The 18,439-nt window shown below is 43.4% G+C and overlaps 1 protein-coding gene across 3 annotated transcripts in view; it reads right to left on the reverse strand.

The window, feature by feature from the left end:
* Window positions 1–18,439, reverse strand: part of FAXC (failed axon connections homolog, metaxin like GST domain containing) — a 75,438-nt gene extending 56,999 nt beyond the window's left edge. For 2 of the 3 annotated variants that reach the window (XR_007128159.1, XM_047733937.1), the window contains exons 1-3: window positions 17,586–17,999; window positions 12,147–12,282; window positions 624–820 (exon numbers count right to left, since the gene is read on the reverse strand). Coding sequence is in view for 2 of the 3 variants with exons in the window: in XM_047733937.1 (XP_047589893.1) it covers window positions 624–820; window positions 12,147–12,282; window positions 17,586–17,851 (599 nt within the window). In the remaining variant the exon portion in view is untranslated. Of the gene's footprint in view, window positions 1–623; window positions 821–12,146; window positions 12,283–17,585; window positions 18,000–18,213 lie in introns of those variants that run through there. The other variant, XM_047733938.1, reaches the window with a different exon arrangement.

The raw sequence follows: 18,439 nt of genomic DNA on the forward strand, positions 1-18,439 counted from the left end.
GTGTCCAACTCTTGATTTTGGTTCAGGTCATAATATCAAGGTCATGAGTTAAGCCTCAGGTTGGGCTCTGAGCTTGGAGTGGCGTCTGCTCAGGATTCTCTCTCTCTCCCTCTCCCTCTGCCTCCTTGCTCTTGTGCTCGCTCGCTCTCTCTCTTTCTCTAAAATAAATAAATAATCAATCAAAATTTTAAAAGGTAAAAAACTTTTAAAAATACATTTTTAAGTGGTTGGGGGAAAAACTCAGAAGAATAATACTTAGTATTAAATGAAATTCAAATGCCAGTGTTTTTATCGGTTCACTGAAACAGAGTCCTGCTCATCATTCCCAGGTCATCCATGGCTGCTTTGGCATGACCATGGCCAAGTTTAAGGAGTGGCGGCAGAGCCATGGCCCATAAAATCTAAAATATGTGCTAGCCGGACCTCTACAGAAAATGCCTGTCTACCCTTGGTCTAGCTAGACACCTGGAAATTCATGGTCATAACTTCAACCCCGAGGTCGGTCAGAATGTAGAAAACTTTAAAAAGGTTGGGGAGAGTCTGAAAAGTGAAACCGGACTTGGGCTTATTCCAAAGGCCCGGAAAGGCCCTGGGCACTCGCCCAGCGTGCCCGCAGGACTCACCAGTAGAAGTGCTCCTCCACCATCTTGGTCACTGCTCTGGAAATGGCTCTTTCATGCGGGCCAAGGTTTTTGTTTAAATTCACTCCAAGTTTCTCTTCCAGAAAGTCAATTATGAATTCGGTGCCAGAAACTTTTTCATGATTATATTCGATCCAAGGCATTTTCCCTTGAGCAGAAAGTTTTCCACCAAAATAATTCTAAGCAGAGTAAATTTTAAAAAGAGAAAAGCAATGTTTTATTTAAATTTCACTGGATGGGTAAAAGAAACAAACATTCCAACTCTATATTTGATAGCGACTGTACTGTGCTAGTGAATGAACTCAGCACATAAACTCTTTAAGACAACAAATAGCTACTCTTGGAGGAAAAAAAAAAAAAGGATTTACCTCAGATGAAGACATTACTTTATTCCCATAGATTTCATCTTGAGCTCTGGTATATTGTTACCAAAAAAGACCAGAGAGGAGAGGTAGTGTTGAAATGATCCAGGCAACAGCTGGTCTAGTTACAATGTAAGAACAACCCACAGACACAGAACAGTGAAAATAAACCATAATAAGGCTTGCACGGACCAGTCTACTAACCAAAGACCTCATCTGAAACCCAGCAACTTACGCCTGAATAATACTTAATACCACTACACTGCAAACAAGTGGCCCCAGAAATTATAACACTGAAGAGTAAGAAAGTGCATCCAACAGACTCCAATCCAGGGCCGGTTAAAATGTAGATTCCTGAGCCCCAGCCCAGACCTCTGCATCAGAATCGTGGGAATGGTGCCCAGAGCTCTGTATCTGTCATAAGTTTCCCTCTGACTCACAACCATACTAGAATCTTACAGCGTCTCAGAAGACATGGTCCCTGATGGCGTGGAGTAGGGGTGAGGGAGTCACACACTTTATGAACACTGGGAGTTAGAGTGGCATTTGCTGCCCCCACTCCTTGGTCAGGCACTAGACTTTCCCCCTGATGTTGACCAAGAGAAATGTCACATACCTCTAAAAGCTGCTAGTACATCAGACATTCTTGTAATTTGTACACTAAGGATGTAAATTTACCATAGACCATAGCACCTGCTTCAGGTGAATTCTTGATACCGCCCGTATCATCCTAACACACCCCCTTCAGGACTCCTGTCATTTGCAGACAGATTCTACCCTGCACACTGACATCAGAAAAAACTGTGTGCGATGCAAATGAGATCCAAGATCTCTGCTGCTCAAAATTATCCAGTGGTTTTTAACGGGCCTATTCTAATCCCTTCCACATAGCAGTCTAGGCCTGTACCATCTAGCCGCTGCCTACCTGCCCAGACTCCTTGCTATCAAGTCCTCCAGGCTTCTGAATTCCAACTGCCCACACCCAAACACATCAAGGTCTTTTCCACCTCTCTGACTTTGTACACACTTTACCTTTTATAAGAATCCTTTTCCCCAACTTCTGCCAAGTCATATCCATCCTAAAATATTTAGTTCAAATTAATCAAAATTTAAATATTTAGTTCACCTGGTCAGTGAACTATTTCCCCAAAGTACAACCATCACCTCCATTCCTCCGTGCTTCCACTGTACAGTGTATATTCCCCTCTTCTTATTACTGTTGGTACCTTTGCCTTTTCCTCTAGAACACCCCCCCTCCCTGAATATTTGGTACATTTTTATCTAGACCCCTTTTAAAAACTGGAGTAACAAAATTAATGATTGATTCTTATGGAAATGAAAGTCCTAGTAGGTTTTTGTTATCAAAAATTTTATTTTTTAGATTCAGAAAAAGTATTTGACAAAATTCAACATCCATTCATAATGAGAACTCTCAACAAAGTGGGTAGAGAGGGAACATACCTCAAGAGATTAAAGGTCATAAGTAAAAAACCCCACAGCTAACGTCATACTCAATGGTGAAAAGCTGAAAGCTTTTCCTCTAAGATCAGGAACAAGATAAGGATGTCCACTTTTGCCACTTTTATTTAACATAGTACTAGAAGTCCTAGCCACAGCAATCAAACAAGGAAAAGAAATAAAGGGCTTCCAAATTGGCAAGAAGAAGTAAAACTGTCATTATTAGTAGATGACATGTTACTATATATAAAAAACCCTAAAGTTTCCACCAAAAGTTTATTAGAACAAATTAATTCAGTAAAGTTGCAGAATACAACATTAATATACAGAAATCTGTTGCATTTCTATACATTAATAATGAACTAGCAGAAAGAGATCTTAAGAAAATAATCCCATTTACAATTGCATCGAAAGAGAAAAAAATACCTAGGAATAAATTTAACCTAGGAGATTAAAGACCAAAACTCTGAAAACTATAACACACTGATGAAAGAAACTGAAGACAACACAATAGAAAAATACACCATGCTCATGGATTGGAAGAATTAAAATTATTTAAATGTAAATACTACCCATAAAAATCTACAGATTCAATTCAATCCCTCCAAAATCCTATTAATATTCTTCAAAGAACTAGAATGAATAATCCTAATTTGTATAGAACTATAAAAGACCCGAATAGCCAAAGCCATCGAGAAAGAAGAAGGAAGCTAGATGTATCATTCTCCCTGGTTACAGTAATCAAAACAGTATGGATACCGGCATAAAAACAGACACATTGATCAAGGGAACAGAATAGAGACCAGAAATAAACCCATGCTTATATGGCCGATTAATCTACGAGAAAGGAGGCAAGAATATACAACAGAAAAAAACAGTCTCTTCAGTAAATGGTGTTGGGAAACCTAGAGAGCTACATGCAAAAGAATGAAACTGGACAACTTACTTATACTACGCACGAAAACAAACTCAAAATAGATTACATACCTAAATGTAAGACCTGAGACCATAAAATTTCTAAAAGAAAACATACACAGTAGTCTCTTAGACATCAGCATTAACAACATTTTTCTGGATCTGTTTCCTCAGGCAAGGGAAACAAAAGCAAACAAAACAAAACAAAGAACAAAAAACCAACTGGGACTATATCAAACTAAAAGGCTTTTGCACAACAAAGGAAACCATCAATAAAACAAAAGGGCTCCCTGCCAAATGGAAAAAAAAATTTGCAAGTGATATATCCAATAAGGAGTTAACGTCCAAAATATATAAAAAACTCCTACAACTCAACCCTAAAATAATAATCATCATCATCATCATCTGATTTTTACAAGATCAGAGGACGAGCACAGGCATTTTTCCAAAAAAGACATATAGATAGCCAAAAGATGCATGAAAAGATGTGCAACATCACTAATCATTGGGAAATGCAAATCAAAACCACAATGAGGTATCACTTTACACCAGCCAGAATAGTATCAAAAAGTCAAGATACAAGTGTTGGCAAGAATGTAGGAAAAAGGAAACCCTCATGCTCTGTTGGTGGGAATGTTAATTGGTGCAACCGCAATGGAAAACAGTATGAATTAAAACAGCAAAAATTAAAAACAGGGGCACCTGGCAGCATGGTCAGTTATGTGTCTGACTCTTGGTTTCAGCTCAGTAGTGATCTCAGGGTTGTGAGATCAAGCCCCGCATTGAGCTCCACGCTCTGCGCAGAGTCTGTTTGAGTTTTTCTCTCCCTTTGTCCTCCCCCCATGTGTGCATGCACCCTCTCTCTCTCTCAAATAAATAATAAATCTTTTTTAAAAAATTAAAAGCAGAAACACGATACAATCCAGTGATTCCACTACTACGTGTTTATACAAAGAAAACAAAACACTAATTTGAAAAAATATATGCACCCCTATGTTTACTGCAGCATTATTTTATAATAGCCAAGCTATGGAAGCAACCCAAGTGTCCATCAATAGGTGAATAAGTAAGATATGGGATGGATAGAGAGATAGAGAGATAGACAAACAGAATGGAATATTACTCAGCCATAAAAAAGCATGAAATTTTGCCATTTGCAACAATATGGAGAGACCTAGAGCATGTTATGCTAAGTTAAATAAATCACACAGAAAAGACAAAAATCAAATCATTTATATGTGGAATATTATATGTGGAATCTTAAAAAACAACCAAAGAAACAGAAACAGACTTATTAATACAGAAAATAAAGTGGTGGCCACCAGAGTGAAGGGATATAGGGGTTAGGCGAAATAGGTGAAGGGGATTCAGAGGTACAAACTTCCAATTATAAAATAAATGTATCACAGGGATGAAAAGTACAGCATGGGGAATACAGTCAATAATATTGTAATAATTTTGTATGGGGACAGGGACAGATGATAGCCACACTTATTGCAGTGAATACTTTGTAATGTATATAATTGTCAAATCATTGTTGTGTACCTGAAACTAATATAACATTGTCTGTCAACTATACTCTAATAAAAATAAACATTAAAAAAGATCAACTGAAAAAAATGTATTTTGCTTCCTGGACAAAAAAGTAGAAGACAACATTTTAGAGAAACTATGATTATATATAATTAAAAATTAGATGAATTAAAGAAATATTTAAAAGAGAAGCACAAAAATGTTGAAAGTCAATGGCAAGACCATGAGGGGCAGATGAGCTTTCCATGAACTTCAATTTTTCAGAACTGGTTATATGACTGTTGAAATAAAAACATATCTTTTAAAAATAATATTTAATTTTCCTTAACTTCCTTAAATATATTCAAGAACTCCTGGCCTGTTTTATTTAAGCAGTTGGAGTCTGACTGGCCCATTGAGGGTAGTTTTCTTTTTTTTTTTCTTCTCTTTTTTTTTCTTTTTTTTTTTTTTAAGATTTTATTTATTTATTTGACAGACAGAGATCACAAGTAGGCACAGAAGCAGGCAGAGAGAGAGGAGGAAGCAGGCTCCCCGCTGAGCAGAGAGCCCGATGTGGGGCTCAATCCCAGGACCCTGGGATCACGACCTGAGCCGAAGGCAGAGGCTTTAACCCACTGAGCCACCCGGCGCCCCTGAGGGTAGTTTTCTGAAAGTAATTCTGAGAAGAAACATGAGGAGATAAATCCTCTTTATTTTTTCTGAGCCGAAGTTTCCCCCTGCAAGTCTGCCCTAGGAGAGATTAATTTACACTTACACTGTATTATCAGCGTAGCCATGAAAACTATAGGCTTTGAGTTTTAAAATCTCATTCCATCATTTATTCAGTGTGACCCTGGTCCTCCCTGGGTCTCCCTTGCTCTTTCCTGGGCCTCAGTTTCCTCGTCCACAGAATGGGGATAACAATAGGTATAGGATTAAGTGAGAAAATGCACATGAAATGTCTGACAAGTGCTTTCATCATGAGTATTTAACATCATCATCACCACTCTGAAATGGAGACCTTAAAAGAAATCCCAAAGTCTTGGGACATTGACTTGCTACACTCATCATAGTCCCTCACTTTTCAACTAAATATATATCCATTACGTTCACTGCGCCCTGGAGCCATCCTGAAAGGTCTCCCACTGGCTACATTTGAGATAATTTGAGCAACTTGTGTGGATTATATAACACATTGGCCAAAAAATCCAGGCATCCCCTGTTATGAAATAATAAGAAATGTATATGTTGGTCTCTGCCTCCAGTTCCCTACACAGAGCTCCTCGAAGCCTTATAAAAATTCCTAAGTGATAAGAGCAGTAGGAGCATCTTTTGTCTTAATGAGGTGACTCTGGGTGGGCTCCTTGGATGGCTGGTCACCAGAAAGATCGAACCTAGATTAGCAGCCAGGAACATTCAGCCCCTCCCCATCCTCCAGAGAGAGAGGAGGGGCTAGAAATGGACTGAATACTAGATCATGCCAATGTGAGGAAGTCTCCATAAAATCCCAAAAGTATGAGGTTCAGAGAGCTTCCAGATGGGCAGATACATCCATATGGGGAGGGGGACATGCCCCAACCCCACAGAACAGAAGCTCCCGCACTCAGAGCCTCCCAGACCTCACCCTACATACCGCTATATCTGGCTGCTCATTTATATCTTTTAACATATTTTTAATAAACTAGTAAATATAGGTATTTCCCTGAATTCTGTAGGGGACGGGGAGGATACAGTCTGTGGGACTAAGCCTACCCAGAGTTATGACACTGTCTCTGGGTAGAGAGTGTCAGAATTGAAATAAATTATAGGACACCCAGATCATATCACAGAGAGTTGCCTGGTGGGGGGCGGGGACGGGTCATCCACACATTTGGTGACCAGAAGTGTCAGCAGTGAAGTGTTCTACATTAGTAGGAAAGGAAACTCAGAGGAAGGAAACACACAGCAGGGAAAAACTGGGTTTTCTCCCTCATAGGAAGGAAAAAACGGAGTACTTCCCTTTACAACTATGTATCGTAGTTTTGTAGTAAAAAAATGTTCTTATTTTTTGGAGATGCATACTGAAGTATTAAGGGGTAAAGTGTCATGATTTCTGCAGCTTACTTACAAATGGTTCATAAAAAGTTGTTTACAAAGGTTTATACAAAGAGAAACAAAGCAAAAAAGGCAATAATTGGTGAATCTAGGTGAAAGGCATATGGGTATTCAGAGTGCTAGACTTTTAACTTGTCTGTAGCTTACAGACACAAAATTTCAACACAAAAGGATAGAAGGTGGGTGGGTACAGACAAGATCAGCAAATAAAGAGAGCAATCAAAAGTTAAGGCTGGGGGTACCTGGGTGGCTCAGTCGGTTAGGCTTCTGCCTTTAGCCCAAGTCATGATCCTGGGGTCCTGGGATCGAGCCCCACATCGGGATCCCGGCTCAGCAGAAAGCCTGCCTCTCCCTCTTCCTCTGCTCCCCATTCATACTTGCTCTTGCTCTCATAAATAAATAAATAAAATCTTAAAAAAATAATAAAGTTAGGGCTGAAAGCCAGAGCAGAGAGTTCCAAAGGAGTCAATTTCTTTCTTTTTCTTTCTCATATTTAAAAAAAGTTACTGTGTGAAATACAGGCTTCTTATACAATCAGTTACAGCAAACAATGTAGGCATCTTTGTGTGTGTGTGTAGAAATGTATGGAAGGGTGGCCCGAAGTTTTAGTGATGGTGATCTCTAGCTAGTAAGATGAGAGGCGATTTTCATTCACACTCTGTGTATTGCTTGAAATTCTTATAAGGACCATATGTCATCTCTATGTAATCAGGAAAAAAAAGCTAAAGCTATTTTCATTTTGAAAAAAAAAAATTAACCATATCTGCAGGACTTCCTTATAACTTTTCTGCATCTTCCTACAAATCTATAATTATTACACAATGAAAAGTTTTTGAAATTGACCTACCAATATGTGTAACCTTTTTTTTAAAAGATGGAAAGAAAAGTGACTGTGACCAATAGATCAAGGTTTAAAAAAAAAAAAAGCCTTTGAGTTTCTACTAATGGCCATTAAATATTTATTTCAGTCTCTCTCTGGTTAAAACATTTTTTAAAAAGCTTCAAATATAAAGTCATGCTCTTAGGAATATGACATTTTAATCTTTTCTTTTTCAAGGCACAGAGCAAAGAAGGGGCAGAGTGTAGAGCTTCCTGGATCTCTTGACAAAATGCCTCTGGACCAATGAGCACAGGCGATGCCCCCCCACACCCCACCAAGCACTTCCCAGGCACCGCCTGCATCAACCCAGCCCCTCACTGAGGGCACACAGGTCCCAAGGCACCCACGGCAGGCACAGAGCAGCCTTCTCAACCACAGAACCATTTTCTCTTGCCTAAATCTCTGCCCTGAGCTCTCTGCCCTAAATTTCTGCCCCTCCATTTATTTTCCACAGAGACCTTGCAGAAGGAAAAACACACCTACACCTTTCTTTTAAAATACATACATATATACTTAACAAGAAATAATAATTTTGCAAGGGGGTAGGTGGCCACCTCCTTGATGGCCTCAGCACTAGCTTCAGGCTTCCCGGTGAGACGTGTGTCCTGCTGCCCCCGTCACACTCACTAAAAGCAGCCGCTCTGCGACAGGGATGGAGGCAGTCTGGCTGCTGGTCCAGCACTTGCAGGCTTGAAGGCAAGAGGGGAAAGGGTAGCACAGCCGGCCTCTTCCTTCAACCAGAGCCCCTCCATGACACATGTCTTCCAGTGCTGGCTGCCCATGCCAAGCTCAACAGCAATCTTTCAAATCTGACCCACTGCATCTAGAGGCCTCAAGCTTTGTCTGTCCTCGGTGCTGATTTCTGCTCTACTCCTGGTTTACAAAGTCCTGAATGATCTCCCCGTTCCTCTCTCTAGACTCAGCCCTTGCCTTCCAGGTCCCAGTCTTAAGCAACCTCCTTCCAGTCCCCAGACAGGCTGTGCCCTCCCAGAGCGCTGCACCCACAGTCCAGCAGTCCAGTTAGGTGTCACTCTCTCACTTCCCCAGTGGGGCCTCCATAATAGCACTTGCTGAGCCAAGGGGCTGCCACTCATCTCATCTCAGCGCCGCCTTAGGAGGGTCCCTGCCACCCCAACCCTTCCTCTGCAAAGAAACTGGCTCAGAAAGCACAGGTTTGGGGGGTCGGTAGGGGCATTGGGAGCTGCCGAGCTAACATCATCCCAGCAGCCAAGAGCCTGGTCCAGCTGCTCTGTTACCTGCAACGGAGACCCCTCCTCCCGGTGCTGCCACTTTGTTGGAGCTCACAGCTGAGTCCCTGACCAGTCGGAGCCACCTTCCCTGGAGGAAAGGCAGCAAACCAGAGGACCAAAGTGCTTTAGGGCTGCCTGGGGCTCACCTCTTACTTTTCTTACATCCCCTCAGAGGCACACAACCTGTAGCCTGAGCTCTGGCCCTTGCCCCGTACAAATCCCCAGGCAGGAGAGCGACATCTCTGGCAAAAAGGGAATCTCAAACCAAAGCCGACACAGAACGCACGCAACTGCTGTCACAGAAGAGCATCGGACATTCCGCACCATGAAGCAGGATCTCAGGGACAGACGGATTTTAATTAGCATAATAGAGATCCTCTAAGGCATAAAAGAAGAAACTGTACTACAAGGGGAAATATGAAGGAGAAAAATACAGATGTTGAACACAATAGATAAGCAGTACGATAGATGCAAGAAGAGAACAGAGAGAGGCAATGGAATGTTGGGAAGAGAAATTCATCCAGAAGAAAGAAGAAAAGATGAAGGAGTATATTCAGAGATAGAGAAAATAAAAGCAGAGATTTCGGTATTTGGATAATAGGGAACAAGAAAGAAGAAGGCTAAAACAAATCAAAAAGAAAAGAAAGTATTTGAAGAAAATTAATAATTCCCCAGAATTTAAAAAAGATTCAAGACTTTATACTACAAGAGTTTAGAAAGGACCGAACAAGATATACATTAGTGAAGGCACATATTAGTGAAATGTAAGTTACTGAGATTAAGTTCAAATTCTAAAAGCTTCCAGAGAGAAAGAGAGAAAAACATCAGGTTTTTCAATAGCAATACCAATGCAGAAAGACAAGGGAGTAATATTTTTAAAGCCCTGAAGGCAAAGAATTTGGAACGCAGACATTTCAAACATGAGGGAGAAATAAAGGCATCATCAAGTGTGCAAAGCCACTGGAGGTTTGCTGCATAAAGGCTCAATCTGAAAATATGCACCAAGAAAGTCCTCAAATAAGAGGATAAATAATCCCAGAGGAGAAGATACATGGGAAATAAGGCTAGTCAGACTTAGTAAGCCCTGTTGCCTAAAAAAGAACCAGGAAAAAAGGAAAGGATTTCCAAAATTCCAGAATTAAAACATTAGACAACAACACCACGCTTGGGATCAGGGCTTGGAAAAGAGAGATGCAAAGTTCACATGAACCTGTACAATCCTTGTATCATCAAAGGACCAACCTGCACTTGAGAAATGATAATGGGATAAATAAACTCAAAGTTGGATCTTAGGCGCAACCACCACGAGAACAAAAATAGAATTTGTTCTAAGTGATAAGAAAGTTCTTCTTATCTACCCACTAGAATGCAGAAAACAAGAAAAAAATTTAAAAAGCCAAGTATAATGGGAAAAAAACACTAAGACGTCAGAAAGAAGAAAGAAAGAAAGCAAGCAAGCAAGCAAGCAAGCGGGAGGGAAAGGAAAGAGGGAGGGAGGGAGAAAGATGTTAGAGATATCTCATAGTTAAACAATAATTACAAGTATAAATGAATAAAACGCACCAATTAAGGACTCTTAGATTGGCCACAAGTAATACGCTGTCTATGAAAGACAGATTTAAAAAAAAATAGAGAAAGAGGTTGGAGAAGGACATCCCAAGCAAATACGAACCAGAAGAGAGCTGGAGAACCAATCTCAATATTTGATGATATAAAATTCAAGAGGTAAAAAATAGAAGCAGGAGACATAGCCAGGTGCTGTATATACTGGGAAAAGAAGCAAAAGAGGATGAATGTGATCTTTCACATTGCATGTACCTAACCATATGATCTCTTACATAAAGCAAGAACCCAGACGACGGCAGGAAGAAAAGAGAAGTCAACAAATACCCATGGATATTTTAATCCAATCCTTTAAGAAATACTAGAACAGGCAAACAGAAAATATGCAGAGATGTCCAAGATCTAAATAATCCACTAAACAAATGCTCAAGTAAGTAAATCTAAACGGAGAACATGGGATGATCTTCTACATTCATAAAAACTAGCCACACTAGGCGACAGCCTCTGTAAATTTCAAGGAATCAAGATAGAGACTATCTGTTGTGATCACATAATTAAAAAACAATGACAGGGCGCCTGGGTGGCTCAGTGGGTTAAAGCCTCTGCCTTGGGCTCAGGTCATGATCCCAGGGTCCTGGGATAGAGCCCCACATAGGGCTCTCCGCTCCGAGGGAAGCCTGCTTTCTCCTCTCTCTCTGCCTGCTTGTGATCTCTGTCTGTCAAATAAAAAAAAAAAAACTTAAATTAAATTTAAAAAAAAAACTAAAAAAAATGACAAAAATCAAAGCTTAAAAAATATGTGTATAGCTGGATATTACATGAAAAAGAAAAAGAGACGGGAAAATTTTTTGTAAAAATACTTAGAACTGAGTAACAATGAAAACACAACTTGCCAAATTTGTGAGTCACAACTCACAGAGAAATGGATACCATTAAATACATTCCCATGTTCATTCTCTGATGCTGAAATGAGCGAATGTTTCCCCGAAAGTCACCTAAATGGAAGGTGGAGCACTGTGGACATGCTCTCCCAAAATGTACAGCTATCTTACTATCTCCCTGGTGGCCTGCCAGGTGCTCTGCCCCCCAAGACTCACAAGAGACAAAATATAATGCTGTCAAACAGAAATCTCAAGGAAAAAACCACATACAGCAATGGTACACCCACCTTAATTAACCACTGCCCAGGAGGCCTCGCCAAGCTTAACCAAGGCCTATTGCATGTCAGGAAAAAAATACTATGACCCTGAAACCTACAGAAATCCAAAACCTTTGGATCCCCCATTAACCTGGGTGTGAACATCAACAGACCTTACAACCCAGTCTCTCAGAAGCAGCTGCTAAGAAGCAGGCAGTGCTAATTTCACACCCACCCCTCCGGCACCGAGAGCCAGCCCTTCCCACCGTGTGAGATGAGGACCACCCTCTGATGTTCCTGTCGGGACAGTGAGACCCGTTCGTACACAAGTACCTGGTAGGGTAAGTCAGCCATCCTTAAGTAAGTTTCCATTTTCAAACAGAAAGGAGACAAACTGGGGACACCATTGTTAGGTCTTGCAAACTGATGCAAAATAATAGCATCTTTGGAGTCAATCTCTTGCTGTTTCCTGCCAAAACCAAAACAGAAATAAAGAACAAACCACGTGTTGTACATTCAATGCCCTGAGTTCCCCAGGGCCCCCGGTGGATTGTGGCTCCTCCATGAACACGCAGATCTGTTTGTCACGGGGGCTCACCTCACCCAGAAGCAGAGTGGAAGCTTGGCCAAAACGCAAGAGAACCTTACAAGTGATCATGGTGACCCCAAGGGCTTAGAGAGTAGCTGCGTATCAACCTCCTTCGGCTAACTATAGCCCATGGGGCAGGAAGAGTGCCCCCCTCTTCCCTGGCGGGCTATGCTTAGCTGCTCGGCACAAACTGAGGGATAAACATGACAGTGTGTGCCTCCCGGGTGTCAGGCCTTGTTCTAAGGGATTCACAGGTATCATTTCATTGAATCTTCACAATAACTTTGAGGGAGCTACGACTGTTATCCATGAGTGACAGATGAAGAAACTGAGGCAGAGAGGATTACTCTGCCCAAGGTCCCTTTGCTAGTAAACGGCAGACTGGGGACTGATCGAGGCAAGCAGAATCTATGTTCTTGATCCCTGGACTGTACCATGAAACTGTCCCTAGAACCCAGGAATCACAGCGTAAGTTTACTCTGCTAGGAACCAAGTCTGCTGGGAATCTGAGACCCTGAATCTGGTCCCCCTTCCAAACTATGTGTGCCCTTGCCAGGCCCTTCATTGCATGAACCAAGAAAGCCAGCTTCTGGGCTCTCTCTCATCTTCTCTAGCTTCCCAGCACACAGTACATAACTTCATATCCCTGCCTCTTCCCTTTCTTCTATCTCAGACACACATCTAGCTTTCCCTTGGCTACTTTTTTGGGTAGGAGGATTTCCCTGGTACGGCTTTGCAATGGACACCGTATAATAGAGAAAATGCTAGATTCCAAGTGTGGACACAGGTCAAATCCAAGCCCTGCTTCCTACTGGCCACGTTACCCTAGGCCTCTCTTCTTCCCACCCACAGAAAGTGAGGGCAGTACCGATTATGCATCAGGGAGCATGATTAAATTTTAAAAATCTGTAAACATCTGTGGAGCTCCCAAGCATCCTATAAGAATGGTTAGAATCCATTCTCATGCACAGAGATACGGTCTTATCCCCTTAAACGACACTATCTCACCATCCTCCACAGCTTCACTCCTACACCAACCTCAGGAACCATCTACAACTCCCCACCTTTCGCTTGGCCCAACCACTTCCCAGTCACATAGACGTCACTCCTCCCTGGGGCCTTCCCCGAGCCTCTGGCTCCTCACATCGCTCCCAGTTTATTCCCGTACCTACTTCCCCCCAAGCAAGGGCAACCTCTTTGCATCCTCGGCCCACAGAGCTCACCCCCTGCAGCATCTGCCTTCAGTAAAACCAACTCTTCCAGAGAAGTTCATGACCAGAGTGCCCATTCCACTTAAAGAGCTCAGAATGACTCACTTGGAAAACACTGCTCAAGTCAAAAGAATAAAATATTTGCTGTTTTCTGGCAAAATTTGCTATATAAAATGAAGACTTTCATTTAGATGAAATGTCGGGGAGGTCAGATATTAAAATCAAGAAGCCTCTTAAACTGTTCCCAGAGAGCACAAACTACATTTGACAATTAACTGATGTTGTCCAGTCAAATAATTCAAGTCACAGAGTGGTATTTTCTGCTAGGCAAAAATTTAAGACTGGACAGGGAGGAGATAAATATAAAATCTTCTGCTCCACTGGCCAGAAACATCTAATTCTAATGGTTAACTTGGCCGCCATATCATAATAAGAACGGATGTGACAAGCATGGGCCAATGACTTTGTATACATGATGCATACTAACTCATTTCACTCTGAAGTAATACCATAGAGTAGATATTGTTATAGTTTAAATTTAGTGTATATTATATTACACAGCAGATAAGGAAACGGAAGCTCAGAGAGGCTCAATAATTTGTCCAAAGAACATCACTCTAACATCAGGCCATTAGCAGTTCCAGATCCCAAGCTCTTAAGCCCTTCATTGACACTGAAATGGGCAATTTCTCAATTAATTCTATCAAAACGGCCAGTTTGACTTGGGTCACTCAAGCCTGGAACCTTCCTATGGAAGTTTTAATAGCCAATGACGGCCAACTTCTATTAAATGCTCACTTATATGTGAAATTGTTCTAAGCAGTTCACACGTGCTAACTGAATCAACTCCGTAAGGCAGGCTGCTATTATTAACCCATTTTACAGATGAGAAAACCAAGGAGCCAAGAAGTTTATTCTCATCTCCAAGGTTACTTGGTTAAAAGCAAAGTGAATGTGAACCCCCTCTGGTTCCAGAGTCCTCCTTCCACACATCAGAAACTACTCCCTGACTTAGGATCAGAGGAGCAGGTTATTTTTTAAAATACCTGGACAGCTGTACCTCCCAAAGTGGCTTTATAATGAGGGTTACAGAAGAGGACATGTACGGAGCCACAAGACTGGCCCCTCCTCCCATCATGAAGGATTTCTCGGGGGACTGTGCCTCTGTGTGCCACTGACAAGCTGTTAGTTTATGGAGGTCAGATACTGGTTGACCTGGGGGCTGCTCTGATTCCCTAAGTTCTCTAGGACAGGCTGAACCCTAACGCCTAAAGTGCAAAAGAGCTACCAACAACACAATCATTATTTAGTTCATTTAATTTACAAACAACACATTCTCAAACTTTAAGATAGCTGCTACACTGTCACCACTCAGGGGAAGTAAAGTAGAGGGCTGAGACAGTATTTGGTTAAAAATACTGCCGTGGGAAAAGCAGGCATAAAATCCAAAACACTTCCTTGGGTTATACTCCTTAATGCAACTTCCTAAGTACTTCTCACCAGTCAACTTTGCATGCTAGACACACAGCCACACACTCAGGTTAAGTCTCTCCAGCAGAAAATCCAAGTCGAGTGATAATGACTTTACCGTTGTCTGTGACCTCAGACACTGTGATCATTTCAAGATGTGTCTTCTATCCTGCAGATTCTGGACTGTTTTGTCTTGCCTAAACTATGGAGACAATTGACAGTGAGATTTCGCCCTAAATGTAAGTCTGTCATGTCACCTCTGTCTGGCAGTCCCAGACCTTGCTCAGTCTTTCCCCCCTGTCTTTCTGTGCCCCTAGTGGCTGTCAAAAACTCCAGTCCCTACCACAGGCCTGTCTTCCTTGGGCCATATCCCAATGCTTTACATTTCTCTTCTTCTCCCCTTAGCCAGGCTTATGTCGTCTTTGGTACTTTCTAGGAGGCAGCGGGAAAAAGTGCAGACTCCACACACACACACACACACATTCCCAAGTCTGGATCCTACTACTCCTGCTGTGTTATCTTGGGCAAGTGGTTTTACCTCTTTCTCTCTCCGCTGTAATTGCCTTAACTATGAATTGGGAACCAAGCATCCAGCCACAGCTGAGAGGGATAAATCCAAGTAAAGCACTTCTAGACAGGCAGAGTCCCTACTAAGAGATCAAAAATGGGTGGCCATTTTTATTATTTGCATTATAACAGGACTTTCTCCTCCATTATAACACATTTCCTACCCAGGCTTTAGACATCTGTGAAGAAACAAAAAGTGAATATAACAAAGATTTAAAACGTCTCAATCCACGTAAGTATCCAAGTAATCTGCTAAGCAGTGAAGGACACATCTGCGGGCAGAAGGCTCTTCTGTGTCTAGCGACCACACCTGCCAGGGTGTGGCCTGTTCCCAGGATGAGCTCTGGGCTCCTTGCTATTTCTGCAAGGTCATTTAAGCAAGGTTTAGAGTTGGTCCTATGAAGCCGCGTGCCTTCACTCCCTCCACAAAGTGTTAAACCGGTGAGAAGCCACAGGGTTCTGGATCCTGAAAAGGTTCTGGACTGGAATATAATTGAGAAACAGCTGGGTTACCATTTAATGTACTGCACAAATGTTTTGGGTATTTTCATACAGCTTGAATTCTAACTCGAAATCGAGTTCTAAAACTAGCAAAAACAGGAAATAATCTAGGGAAATGCACCTTAAATTCACTTCAAAAATCTTTACGTGGTTCAACTAGATGATTCAAGGCACCTGCTAAGTGAGAGAATTCACGATACGTAATAAGGTTAAAATAAAACTTCTCAATTATGGCTAAATAGTGAAAGCCAATATATTTCCTCAGACTTAAATGATTTCCCACCCTCTCCGAGATTAGAAATATTCAAAGTTACCCTGTCACAATCTCCTGGAATCCCTGTAGACCTGTTAAAGGTCACCGATCACTGTCTTTGTTTACAAGCTATTGTGTAAGATTTCCCCCTGGAAAAAGGCAGTGTGAACACATTTGTCACTACTTTAAAAATACTGGTCAACAGGGATATTCTGAGCTATTGAAAACTGCCCGCTTCTGGTCATCTCCCAGGAACAGACGACTCCAACGCATGGAGATTTTAACCATAAATTGATGTTGTCAATGAGCCAAAGGACCACCCCAGGAGCCTTTAGTATTGTCCTACTCAGACAAAGATCTCCTGTCCTTCTGGATGTACCAACAGTAGGGGCCTCCATTTTCTGGCATTTCCAAATCAGTCCTGTAAACATTCTGCGGCAGGCAGGCTATGCAACTGTTTACGGCACTGGGTGACTCCCGTGTTCTTGTCAAACACGCCCATGTGCTAGTCCTGTCCTCGGATCTCCTACTGCTCACACAACAATGACATCGAAATCCCCCTCATGGTGCTTAGCTTGAAATACCTGAGCAGCCCATAACCAGGTTAAGGGCTGCACCAAAACGCACACCCCTCTACTTGGCCATGCCCCTTAACAGGGACCCAGAGGGCTCTGGAGCTTTTGCATTTCAGCTTTTTAATGATGTTGAAATTTGAGGAGGGATAGTGGAGAACTAACCTTTAAGTAAAAGGTAAAGTTAGTGGTTAATATTCTAGCATAATTATTACCTATAAACAAATAAGGCATTCCCTAAAAGTGTAACTTAGTATCTCCACCAGGCCTCATTCTATTGTTGCAAACATTGCACTTGGATCTTGCTAAGGACATTTCCTAATAGACCATTTTGCTCCACAACATCCCGGAGAATTTTTGCTTTTTAGCACCAAAGGACTGCGAGATAAATGTTTTCCCCTCCCACAACCAGTTTAAATTCTCCTGTCAACTCGAAACTGCCCCTCAGGCCGGGTGACCACGGACTGCCTCAAGGGAAAGGTAAGGATAGGATTCTTGGGCATTTGCGCGGCGTGACCGAGAGGCTGGCATAGTCCCCCCTCGCGCCAGCCCTGCCCTGGCCAGGTGCCCCACTCGGCGCCCCTGAGCGGGGCCCTCTCTCCGGCTCACCTAATGACCAGGAGTTCGTGGAGCAGATACGCAGCTGCGGCCAGCAAAGCTCCCCCGGTCAAGTAAAGTGTTTTCTTCCACCAGGGATCGGAGCCCAGCCCTGCCATGATCCCACCGTAATCCTGCAAAGGGAAAGCGATGATGTCCCCATAAAAGGAGAAGGGCTCCTCGGACCCGGCCCACCAGCCGAAGAAGGAGACGCTCTGGTTCCAGCTCAGATCCACCACGCACGGCCTGGACGAGGCAAAGCCAACCCCCCAGTGCATGCTGCGCGGCTGGCTGCAGGCGCCCCTCCCAGGGCCCGCGCCGCCCGCATGGGAAGGGGGCCGGAGGGGCCCGGCGCGGGCTCAACGGCGCGCCGCGGACATGGGCGGCGCGGGCGGCGGCGACCGAGGAGGCGGCGGCGGCGGCGGCGGCGGCGGCAGCGGAGGAGGAGCAGGAAGGGCGCGGGCCGCGGGCGGCGGGCCTGGCCGGCGGGGCCCCAGGGCCCGGGGCGGCGGCAGCGGCGGCCGCCGGCTCCCCCCGCAGCGGCCTCTCCGCGCCGCTCTTTGTGTCGGCGCCTGGAGAAGGCCGCGTGATGTCATTGCTCCCCGGGGCAGGGAAACAGAGGCGGGATAAAGTCACCTACCCCGCGCCCTGCCCCCGCCCCGCATCTCCGCGGTCCGGCGGCCTCCGCCCCGGCCGGAGCTGCGGGGCTGGGCGCGCCCCGCGGGCTCCGCGCCTCCAGGCGGCACGGCCGGGAACGGCTCGGCACGCTAGGGCTAGGGCTGCGGAGGTGCCTGGAAATGCGGCTCCACCGGGAGGAAGCCGCAGTCAGGGCCCGGATCTCCGTCTCCCCCGCCACCCCGCCCCGA

The sequence above is a fragment of the Lutra lutra genome, chromosome 6 (genome assembly GCF_902655055.1).
Source record: "Lutra lutra chromosome 6, mLutLut1.2, whole genome shotgun sequence".
NCBI classification, from domain to species: domain Eukaryota; kingdom Metazoa; phylum Chordata; class Mammalia; order Carnivora; family Mustelidae; genus Lutra; species Lutra lutra.